The sequence below is a fragment of the Delphinapterus leucas genome, chromosome 3, assembly GCF_059928025.1.
Source record: "Delphinapterus leucas isolate spDelLeu-1000000601 "Yukka" chromosome 3, BTC_Dleu_Yukka2, whole genome shotgun sequence".
Classification (NCBI taxonomy): domain Eukaryota; kingdom Metazoa; phylum Chordata; class Mammalia; order Artiodactyla; family Monodontidae; genus Delphinapterus; species Delphinapterus leucas.
The window spans coordinates 76,868,881-76,881,781 of NC_143131.1; the positions used below are offsets into that span (position 1 = coordinate 76,868,881).

General features: G+C 34.4%; 1 protein-coding gene across 10 annotated transcripts in view; it reads right to left on the bottom strand.

Moving 5' to 3' along the window:
• Window positions 1-12,901, bottom strand: part of ARB2A (ARB2 cotranscriptional regulator A) — a 427,541-nt gene that overhangs the window by 185,217 nt on the left and 229,423 nt on the right. For all 10 annotated transcript variants that reach the window (XR_016392455.1, XM_089908385.1, XM_022592751.3 and 7 more), the window contains one exon: window positions 10,165-10,284. Coding sequence is in view for 9 of the 10 variants with exons in the window: in XM_089908385.1 (XP_089764511.1) it covers window positions 10,165-10,284 (120 nt within the window). In the remaining variant the exon portion in view is untranslated. The remainder of the gene's footprint in view (window positions 1-10,164; window positions 10,285-12,901) is intronic.

The window sequence follows — 12,901 nt, forward strand, 5'->3', positions numbered from 1 at the left end:
TTATACCTCCCGATTCAAACCTGAGTTCACCATGCTCTACAGATACCTACCTAGTGATGGTTCACCTGCTATTCCCTCCAAATCCAAGCTCTCCAGCTGAATTAGCTCTTCTTGAACCCATCCTGAACTCTAGTAATGAGACCTTTGTCCAGATCTGGCTTCCATTCTGTCCTCTCGAGCTTTACCTTAATATAAATCTAGTGTGCTTCAAGTCTGACTCTACTTGGCTTCCCTGTGCTAATCTGAATAAATTATTGAATAAAAATTGAGGTCTAACTTCTAAGATAGATGTCAAATGGTTTTGATTACAAAATTTTCGTCTTCTAAGAGCTCTCTGCAATTTGCGGTGTCAAATCACAGGGGTCACTGTGGTTGGGAATCTCATATGGGGGAGTGCTTCCATTGAGTGATCATCATAAGGCTATAAGAATAGTAAAAACAGCTCCATTATTAAATGTGTTTTTCTATAATCCCTCTTATAAAAGGCTTACAATAGTCAATCATGCTCTCATATCTGCAGTAAAATACAAAATCTCTCATTAAGATCTTTTATAAAACCAATGGAAAAAGAAATATTTCTTATAGAAAGATTTACATCTAACAAATTAATATATCAATTTCTATGGGTTCTCCTCAACATGTTATTGTGCTAATCTTAGCAGACAGTGATTTCCTGGCAGTCTTTTGTTGAATTAAGAGATAGAGTGCTCAATCTCTCAGCTGCAGTAAGATCTGGATGCAGTCCATCTACATGGATATTGAAAAACCTCCTCCAAAGGTAATTCCAATGGGGTAGTATGTATCCATTACTCTACAGAAAGATTCTATAAAAGATTAGTGAAATCTTTCTCCATTTCAGCTTTCTGAACAATCTGATCCTGGTGTGACTGAGAAATAAAACATTAAGGAGCACATTAGATCCTAAGTAGAAATGATCTATAAAGAATGGAAATAATTACAAGTAACATCATAATTAATGATGAAAAAAGTGAATGTTTTCTCCTTAAGATCAGGGACAAAAGGATGTCCACTCTAGCTACTTCTATCTATCACTATACTGGACAGGACAATTAGGCAAAAACAAACAAACTAACATCCAGATTTGAAAGGAAGAAGTAAAACTATTTTTATTCACAGATTATATGATGTTGAACATAGAAAACCCTAAGGAATTCATACATACACACACAAAAACTATTAAACTAATAAATGAATTCAATAAGATTGCAGGATACAAGACCAAGATACAAAAATCAATTGTGTTTTTTTTTTTTTTGGGGGGTGGGGGGCTGCGTGGCATGCGGGATCTTAGCTCTCCGACCAGGGATTGAACCCGTGCCCCCTGCAGTGGAAGCGCAGAGTCTTACCCACTGGACTGCCAGGGAAGTCCGTCAATTGTGTTTCTATACACTAGCAATGAACAATCTGAAAATAAATAATTTCACTTAGAAGAGCATCAAAAAGAATAAAATACTAAGGAATAAATTTAACTAAGTAAGTGTAAGACTTGTATACTGAAAATTAAAAAAAATTTGAAAGAAGATAAATAAATAGAAATAAAACCCATATTCATGGATTGGAAGACTTATTATTAAGATGGCAATATTCCCCAAATTGATCTACAGATTTAATTCCAATCAAAATCCCAGCTCCCATTTTTGCATAAATTGACAAATTGATCCTACAATATAAATGGAAGTGCAAGGGACCTAGAATAGCCAAAGCAGTCTTTAAGAAGAAGAAGGAAGCTGGAGAATGCACACTTCTTGACTTCAAAACTTGCTACAAAGCTACAGTAATCAAGACAAGCGTGGTATTGTATTAAGATAGGCATATAGATCAATGGAATAGAATTAAGAGTCCATAAACCAACCCTTATATTTATAGTCAAGGGAGCTAAGACAAATGGAATGGGAAAGAATAGTCTTACTGACAAATGGTGCTGAGACAACTGAATATCTACATTTAAAAGAACTATGTTGGACTTCTACTTCATACAATGTACAAAAATTAACTCGAGTGACAAAAACTAGATAAACTGGACTTCATCGGAATAAAACACTTCTGTACTTCAAAGGACATCATCAAGAAAGTGAAAATATAACCCACAGAATGGGAGAAAATATTTGCAAATCATGTATCTGATATCCATTGAAATAAAGTATTCAGAATATATAAAGAACTCTTACGATTCAACAGCAAAATGATAACATAATTTAAAAATGGACAAAGGGTTTTACCTGACATTTCTCCAAAAAAATATGCAAATGGCCAACAGCACATCAAAAGATGCTCAAAATCATTAGTCATAGAGAAATGCAAAATAAAAGCCACAAGATACTATTTCACCTCAACTAGTATAGCAAAAGTAAAAAAGATAGATGATAACAAGTGTTGGTGAGTATAGAGAAATTAGAACCCTCTTATATTGCTGGTGGAATTTTAAGTATGGGGGTGATGGCTAATGGGTATGGAGTTTCTTTTGGGGTGACAAAAATGTTCTAAAAATTAGATAGTAGTGATGGTTGAACAATTCTGTGAATATACTTAAAACCATTGAATTATACACTTTAAAAAATGGATTTTTTTGGTATGTGAATTATATCTCAATAAAGCTCAATAAATCTCAACGATATCTCATAAAGATATGAGATTGTAGCTCAAAAATTTTTTTAAAGTTAAAAAATGGAAACAAGCAAAAGTAAGCTAATCATTAAATAAAAAGTCATGTTAAACTCATGACTGAGGATAAAGTGGAGAGTGTCCCAGACTTATTTCATATACTGCCTTATAGTATTATGAGAAGGCATTGTAACTTAGTTTAATAACTTTCCTCTTTGATTGAGAAGACTATACTTTGAAGAATGAGTAATAGGGAAGCAACCTTCTTGGTCAGGCTGTGGGTTGGGTACACCAGCAGAGAGGAGATTATAAGAAACTAATACCAGGAACAAAATGGGTAATACTATCTAATGTGAAAGAACTGATTAGACAGAATTCCCAAATTAACCGATATTCAAATGGAGGATAGGATGAATGAATAAGTTTAATTAGTAAAAGAGTTACTGTTAAGGCTTAAACTCTATAAAATAGTCAATTAACTGTACAGATAATTTAAGAATGCTCATGTTGTTGTAACATATATTGTTCCCAAATGTGTGATGGGGGGAATAAAAGGTATGTTAGACTCTTTATTCTCAAGTTTTTTCCAGATGATTTGAGCAAGATTTAGAGATCAAAGATAATTTAAAAACAAAACTGATTAGTAAAGTTTTAAATTGTGAAACATATAAATACTATAGAAAAAAGGGGGAGTTAATTGAGAATACTTTATGAAAAATCTAGTAAGAAGGAAAATTCTTTCACTTGGGAGAAACGGCATTAGCAAAAATGAGAATGAGCATACACTATGGGCATTTAGACTCATGTTCAACAAACAATGATTTAATTCCTAATAACCAGGAATTTTATAAGTTAACCCTCAAACTCTACTTATATAAAGTGGGTACTTACAGAGGAGGACACACATAAGGGATGTGACCGAACTTATAATCTGTACAAATCAGAACTAATATTCAAACCCAGGTCATCTTCTTCCAAGTTTCATGTTCTCCTACTACGCTGGGCTTGGAGGCCGGGGGTAGAGGTACAGTGAGGTGGAACAATGGCAGTAAGGAAATTAGACTAGAACTGAAAGTTTCTATTGGGAAAAATATAGTTGGAAAGAGATAATCAGATTATACAGAAAGTCTTAAAGTGACAGAGAGGAGAGATGATGCAAGAGACAATAGGGAGCCAGTATGATTCTGGAATGGCATAGTAAAAAGGGGGTTTAAATAGTACCGATCATGGTGTGGTATACAGGATGGAGTAGAGAGAAAAGAGAGCCAGTAAGAAAATGGGTATAAGAGTTCAGTGATACTGTTGTGAAATGATGAAATTAACAGTGGGCACAGAGAGGAAAAGACATGATCAATATTTCAGAGAAAAAAAAAACCTGACAAAATACATTGGTTGGTTAGATATGGGACAAAAGGAGAGGAGTTAACATAAAAACTAATAAACTGAATCATTCTTTTAAACAGTGAGATTTCCTAATGCATATTAAAAATCATTTGAGTAAAAGTTAAAAAAAATCAAACCTCAATACATAGGTAAATTGTGAAGCTTAAAAATCATATCTGTATATGTAACTCTTTCCTTTTAAAACTCTGATTTGAGTACTTCCCTGGTGGCGCAGTGGTTAAGAATCCGCCTGCCAATGCAGGGCACACGGGTTCGATCCCTGGTCCGGGAAGATCCCACATGCCGTGGAGCAACTAAGCCCATACACCACAACTACTGAGGCTGTGCTCTAGAGCCCACGAGCCACAACTACTGAGCCCGCATGCCACAACTACTGAAGCCCGTGCACCTAGAGCCCGTGCTACGCAAGGAGAAGCCACCACAATGAGAAGCCCGCACACCATAACAAAGTAGTCCCCGCTCACTGCAACTAGAGAAAGCTGAGCGCAGCAACGAAGACCCAATGCAGCCAACAATAAATAAATAAATAAATGTATATTAAAAAACTCTGATTTGATATCTCATTTATTCTTTTGACCACAATTATTAAATATCCAGTATATGCAAACATTTTCCCCAATACCTACATATCTGCATAATCATTGTTCACTGCTTGTTATCTGTTGTGCTTGGATACCCTTCACATCCACTTCGACATGCTTCTGTAGGTGTGTACAGGGAAAGATATTACACCCTCTTCTTCTTTGTTCAGCTTTCCAGATCCAATGTCACTAAGCCATGTAGAATTTGTCTCCTAATGTCTAATGTGTGCTTCTTCTTTACCATTCCCACCACTTCTACGTTGGTAAAGCCTTTTATTGGATCTTACTTGGACTCTTGCAACTAACTCCTAAAATTACTGTTATCGCCAATCAATCAAAAGACAGTATCTATAGTATATGCAAAAAATTAAACAAAATTGAATATAGGAGGCAAAAATAATATAATCTCTGGTTTCTCTCTAAGGAGCATACAAAGTAGAGAAACTATATTGTTTTCATATAAAACAACTAGAGGGCTTCCCTGGTGGCGCAGTGGTTGAGAGTCTGCCTGCCAATGAAGGGGACACGGGTTCGTGCCCTGGTCCGGGAAGATCCCACATGCCGCGGAGCGGCTGGGCCCGTGACCCATGGCCGCTGAGCCTGCGCGTCTGGAGCCTGTGCTCCGCAGCGGGAGAGGCCACAGCAGTGAGAGGCCCGCGTAACGCAAAAAAAAAAAACAAAAAAAAACAACTAGAGAATTAAGATAGCGTTCCATACAAGTTGTAACCATCCCATGCATTAACATGCTATTTGTATCATGTAGGCAGCCAACTCAGAAATTCAAGTTATATTACAAATGGTGACTTATTTTTACTGAATTACTTATATTTTAAAGTAGGTTTGTAAGAAGTGTTTTTGGCCTGAATTGTTTTGATACTCTAATGTCAATTTTTCTTTGTTTATCTGCCCTTATTCTACCTCTCCTCAATTCTTCATTCCCAGCAGCCCATTTTTTAGCATTGATCACATTAAGTGGATATGCTACTATCCAATTTGCTTTGTTCTTTGTAGACAAAATGTAAATGATGCTTCTTTAAGGTCACAGTTAACTCATGTCACTAAAGGTAAAAACTAATTCTTTTAGTCCCATTCCATTTTCTTTTCAGGGTAAACCCAAATCATGCTCTAGGCAATTTTAAAAGATCAACTTAGAGTAGACTGAGGTTGAGTGTCCTCACACAGCTAAGTCCAAAAAATAGTCCTCTATCAGCTACTGAAGGTCAGCTTAGGCTGCCTGGAGGCTAGAGAGCCCAGCATGGAACAATGGCAGGAAAATAGAGTTCCCTTCATTCCTTAATTCACATGCAAGTGAGGTGCCAGTCAAGTGCTGACAAGCATGGAGAAACCAAAATCAAAAGTGGGTAGAGATACACTTTCAAAAGGTGCAGTTTTCACACATTTCTAAGAGATGTTTTTAATGGTGGCTGAGAACATACCACTAATAACATGGAAAAGAAAATAAAAGTAATATGAAAAATACTAATTTTATATCAGCTGAGATGATTCAATAAGCTAATGAAATATATTTGCTAAAATTGTCTAATGTGTTCTAAAAGAAATATCAACAATCTCACTTTGACTAAGGAAAGAAATATGAATGCAAATTGATGTACAGAGCACTGCAAACAGGGAAGGTAAGGTGAGTTAAGATTGGAAACTGGGCATTGACAAGGAAGCTAACTCATTTGCAAATAAAAGAAAATTTTAAGCTTGCTTGATTTTGTCAAACTAACCATCATCTACAATGACAAGAGCAAAGCACTCTGAAATGACCAAGTATGGAAGCAATGGAATCACTCCATAAAATGGCTGGTGAAAGAGACTATGAAAAAGCTTAAAAACTGCATTGTTTTTTGACAGCTAATTTCTAAGAAATGAGTTTAAATTTTTAACCACTAATATAAGGCAAAAGCAAGCTGCATTAGTTGTAGATGTTTTTCTAAATGAATTTGGTAAATGACTTGATTATGACTACTAATTCTATCTACCACATATAAAATAGAATTTCTTAGAAATTTAAAGCTTCGAAAATGATGTTTTAATAATGGTAGCATTATATATTGGCATTATTTTTAAATACACAGAAGAGATAGCATAGAGTAGGTATGTTACTTTTAAAATTCATTATCAATTCATAAAATAAATAGTTCTTCCCTTTTGCTTTAATGACTGAATGCTAGGATTGTTACCAGAGCTGTCTTAACAACATCTATTTTTACTAGGATTACAGACAGTTTAGAGAATTAGAAACTTGAGTTGTTACCATATAATGGGAATGAAAGCAGTGAAAAGCATATTTTTAGTATGACTTTTCTCATTAGTATAGTCAACTGTATACTGTTTTATGAGGTTAGGCCTGATCAAATTCCAATATTTACTATCATAACTGAACACTGGTTTTGAAAATAAATCTCTTAACTACCTCTTGTATTCTTCAGGCAAATTTTAGCACTTCAAAATAGGATATAATAATAAATTATGTTCTCAGTTTTCAAAAACAACAATTAGCAAAATACAAAAGCTCTACAACTATTTTGTGCTCTAAATTTAAAAGTAATTTTTCAGATTTCTATTAGTAGTACCTTAATTTTAAACTCCAATTATATGTAATTTTAACTTAATAAATGGCAAGATACATTTTAGCATGGGTCCTGACTGTTTTTAAACAATAAGCACTACAAGTAATTACACGTAATACTGAAACTGTACTAGTCATACAGTTCACATCTAAAATAAATTTTCTTAAAATTCATGACCTAAAAAAGAATGTGAACTTGAATGAGGATGGTAGAAGAACAATCTCCATGCATTCAAACATAATGCTACAAACTAGCGCTGTTCCATCTATAAGGGGTGTGTGTGTGTGTGTGTGTGTGTTTGTGTGTGTAGAGTCTTGAATCAGGAGTAAAATTTTATGATAATTTTTAAAAAGTTAAACTTTACTGAAATCCAAAAGATTTCATGTCTGATGTGCGTAATGTACTATTGAGATAAAAAACTAAACCGTAATTTAAGATGTCCACAACTCACTTCCTTGTAAAGTTAATATTAAATATTTTAATCCATGTAAAACAATTTCATATAATACACATATGTTGAGAAATCCTGAGAGAATATTTGTCAACATTTTAAACACCATGAGTTTTCCTCTAAGAATAATGGGGAGAATAGGAAAGAATATTATTCAGTTTTAGGCAAAAACAAAAGGTTTAAACATATTTCAATTTTTTTTGTTGTTTATCAATGCTATCTTTCAAAAATCCTTGAAACTAAGTAGAAACACAATGGTCTTAAATATATTAATCAAGCATTGTCAAAAATTTATGTAAAACTTAGTGTACAATGTTATTTATTTAGAGAAATTTTTTTCAATAGGTCATAAACTACTTTTTCTTTAGCTTCCACCATCTATACACCTTCTTTACATACCCCTATCAAAGTTACTTGACAAAAAGTAGCAAATATATGAAGTTGAGATAATCGCCATTAATATTTTAAAACCTAAACAAGGTATATTACGTTAAATAGACTTCTCAGTCCTGGTGTTGCCTGTCAGATATGTGATGTGCCAGTGGTTATATTATATTCCTCCTCCCATGCATGCACCTCCTGCAGAGATAGCAGACTACAGAAGCTGACCCTTACTGAGACCATCTTGTCTCTCTGACAAAGCTCCTTTTTAACTTCTTACTTACTGGTTACTTCCTGTGATGGAGAAAAACTTTAGCTCAGCTTGTGATAATTTCACAGGCCCTGAGGACCCTGACCCTAATAGCCTCAAGGTCAGAAGTCAAGTCTTGTTCTGAAACATCTGTGTGCTTTATATTAAAGTGGAACAAAAGTGCAGAAATATCCACCAGTGTGTGACAAGAAGGACACGCAAAATAAGACTGACACACTGGTCATCTGTTACTCTGGCATCTTAAATTCATTTCTAAAACTGTCCAAAATTCACTTAAATTCCAAATTTGATGTACAAAAGGTTTTCGTTAACTGTCTTAAGGTAAAAATATGGAAATTTATGTTTTACAGAAATCTGAAATTTGAAGTCTTACAGGCCTTCAGACATATTTTAAGTTATTCCGTAAGTCATGAAATTTCATGTTTTATGTAATTTAATGGCTTACAGAAGGAAAACATAAGGTACATATATATCAGCTATATACGTGTGTGTCTGTATATATCTATATCTGTATGGTTAAAAGAACTATTTGAAAAGCAACATTCACATTTTAAAAAGGACGTCATACTTGTATGTTAGAGAGCTATCTTAAGATACCCATTATGTATTAAAATAAATAAATTCAGCAGTTAAAAGTACTTGAATATAATTTCAAAAACAGTGAAATCAATTTAAGAAATAAATGACTTATTTACTGATCTTAAGAGAGCACAGTATTTGTAAATTTAGGTCAGCTAAAGTGTTCTCCGGTGTCACCGCTAGTTTTATACCTAAATCATGTGGGTAAGCAATACGGTATGGGAAAGTTGAAAAGACCATGGAAATATATTTAATTTCCATGATGAAGAGAAATACACAGCAAAGTTTAGAAACATAAAAATTAGACAACCAATGCTGTGCCGGCTTTTAATGTCCACTTTAGGCCATTTGGATTTAAAATTATCAAATGCACTTTTATCAAATTAACCATTTTATTAGAGCACTGGTACCTTCCTGTGACATAAGGGGTAATGGACATGGAGCACATTTTTAGGACTGATTATATATCATTAATCATTCATACCTGCACAAAGTGTGCTAACTGCAATACTGCATATAATACTGACCAAATTTAGAAATCTTGATAATTTTTCCACTATGTACACATAATCTTCACCCTAGGAATCAGATTATTTTGAAATGCAAAGATTTTTAAGACCAAGCATTGAGTTCCACTTAGATTAATGGGAGCTTTCTAAAAGTTTTAATACTAATTATATGGATTCTGATCAAGTACTAACTTGAAGAGATAGCAGTTTTGTCAGTTAAAGGGTCTACTGAAATTTTAAACACTTTACAGATAATAATGCTTCAGTGATGTACCCATTAAAACAAGAATCACAAATATAAAATGTATGGAAAGTGGGGCTATAATGTAGAAGTTAAAAAGTAATATGTATAGTGGGAAGCAGCCACAAAGCACAGGGAGATCAGCTCGGTGCTTTTTGACCACCTAGAGGGGTGGGATAGGGAGGGTGGGAGGGAGATGCAAGAGGGAGGAGATATGGGGATATATGTATATATATATAGCTGATTCACTTTGTTATACAGCAGAAACTAACACACCATTGTAAAGCAATTATACTCCAATAAAGATGTTAAAAAAAAAAGTAATACGTAAATAAGGAACAGGCAAAAAGCTTTCTGGTTAGCACTGAAAAGTTCTACCACAATAAAGAAATATACTCTTTTTAAACATCATAAAATTATTTACTCAAAATACATAATTTTCATCCTTTATAAAATAATTTAAAGTAATGACACCAAGAAAAAGGGAGTGGAGGGGATAAATCTGTAAGGAGTTTGGAAATTAGCAAGAGTTAAATATGCACTTACCAGTTCAACAAAAGCAAGTCCTCCATAGCTATGAGCAACAAAAAATACATTCTCAGCTGCAGATTGGGCTATGAAATGGTCCCACACATAGACTGCATGTTCTTCAGGAGAACCATTTTCCTATAAGTAAAACAAATATAATATATATCATACTGTATCTAATTATTATCATAGTAATCAAAAATTAAATTATATGCTTGCTTACATAGCATAAGAAATAAGATGGTTATAGCTCATTCCAAATAATAACAATACAAAAAAACTACATTGAAGATCCAAATTAGGGAATAAATTAGTATTAAACCATTAGTAAATTACTGCTAAACTTAAGTGCTACTATAATATTCTGAAAGAAAGTATTTTAAGTAAGTACATTTTTGAGGGGAAATTGCTCATTCTGGGCATATCTGAGATATTAAAATATATCTAAGTACATTAGAATTGCATAGCAGAAAGTTATAGTGGTCTTATGATAAAACAGTGTAACACTAAGAAAAATCAGATACATTTCTATATGTATACCTGAAAATACTTATAGTATACATACAGCTAAATTATTTGATTTATAAAGTTGTAAGTACCTCTGTAAACTGAAAATAAGCAGAAAATTAACAACAAATACTTTCAATTTATATTATTTTAAAAATACACCTTTTTCCTAAAAGAATTTTCCATACATATTTTATTTCTAGAACTGTAAGAAATCTAAACATATAAACCTGGGACCTTTTATACTTCTCCTAATTTGCTAATCCCTAATAAATGTATGAATGTTGCTTTAGTTCCAAAAGTTCTATAATAACTTCATTTTATTGTGTTTATTGCTATAGTAGGCACATTTTGTGATTAAAACTCAGATAATGTGAAAAAGGAAGAAAAAGAAAAAACAAACAACCAAAGAGCTAAAAAAACCCAAACTGATAAAAACTAAAACAGATCGTGAAAACGTTTTGTGTGAATATTTCTTGGAAGCTTTAACACCAAAAGACTAATTCCCTAAGAATGTCATGGTACTAGACAATGAACACAATTTATTCACATTTTCCATTTCAGAAATTTTTAAATATCATATTAGGGTCCATATGAATGGCTTCACTTACCACCTAAAAGCTGTTGTTCCCTAATGACTATCTCCACCCTGAATTTCTCTCCAGAGCTCCAGACCCAAGGTCATTTCCTTTTGAATGCCCCACAGATACTTCAAACGCAACCAATTCAACACCTTGCTAATAATTTCCTCTCCAAACCTGTGTCACTGTCTTTGCTCCCCACCTCCTGCTGAAATCTGAGCATCATCTTTTATTTCCCTCTCCCTCAAACTCCACATAAAATCAATCATTAAAAACCTGTTGATTCTGTCCCCAACTGTCTCTTAAAGCCATCTACTTCTCTCCCTTCTCATTTCCTCTGGCTTAGCTCAAGCCCATCCTTTCACAAGTGGATGACTGCAACAGTCTACAGTCCAAGTTTCCCTGCCTCTAGGATTGCCCATTTAAATACTCTCTCTAATTCTGTAGTAAGAATAACCTTTCAAAAATGCAAATATGGTCATGTCGCCATGTTGCTCACTCACTGCTTAGAACTCTTTGAAGTGTTTTTATTGCCCTCAGGACCAAGTTCAAACTCAGAATGACACTAAGGCCTTACATGATCTGGCTTCTGCCTCGAAATGTATGTGCAAAATACGATGACCCAAAAGATATACTTCTCCAACCATGAGAGACCACACAGAACACTCTCTGTGTTCCAACTGCAGGGAACAACTTATAGTAACCTAACTGTGCCATACTTTTCTTATTTCTGGGCTGTTTTTTGTTATTGTTGTTTGGAAAGTGGCCCAAGTGTTCTGCCTTTAATTCACCCACCACCTTTACCTGCATAATTCCTACTTGTCTTCAGAACTCAAATAAAACATCACCTTCTAGTGAAAGTTTTCCCTCTCATCCCCAAGGCTAGGTAATGTCCTACAGCCACATCTTGTACATGTTCCCATTATTGCACTGAATAGTTTGTATTGTAATTGCTTGTTAATCAAATTCCTGAGGCCAAGAGCTGTGTCTTCTTCATTAAATCACAGGGTAATAAATAAATAACAAAAACACAACATGTATCTTCAGAAATGATTACTTACAACCTTGTAGTCATATACTAAAATACAAATATACTTTCAAAGATATCTATTAGTAACATAAATACGAAATTACCCACACCTAAAGTATGTAAAATAAATAGAAGAATCATAATTGGAAGGAAATCTTTGTAGGCATTTTTGGCTTTAGTAATTTAGCTTTCATTGGTATAAAAAGTAGGAAAATAGTTTATCATCAAAAGCAGGATAGTGGTTAACTCTAAGGAAGAGAGATAGAGTTGTGATTGGGAAATAGACTTCTAGCGGCTGGCAATGTTTCATTTCTTGACTGGGGTAGCAGTTACACAAGTGTGTTCTTTTTTTGTTTGTTTGTTTTGCGGTACACGGGCCTCTCACCGCTGTGGCCTCTTCCGTTGCGGAGCACAGGCTCCGGATGCGCAGGCTCAGCGGCCATGGCTCACAGGCCCAGCCACTCCGTGGCATGTGGGATCTTCCCAGACCGGGGCATGAACCCGTGTCCCCTGCATCGGCAGGCGGACTCTCAACCACTGCGCCACCAGGGAAGCCCCACAAGTGTGTTCTTTATAGCTATAGTTAAACTGACTAATACATACTTAGTACTTTTCTGTACATATATATAAAGGGACC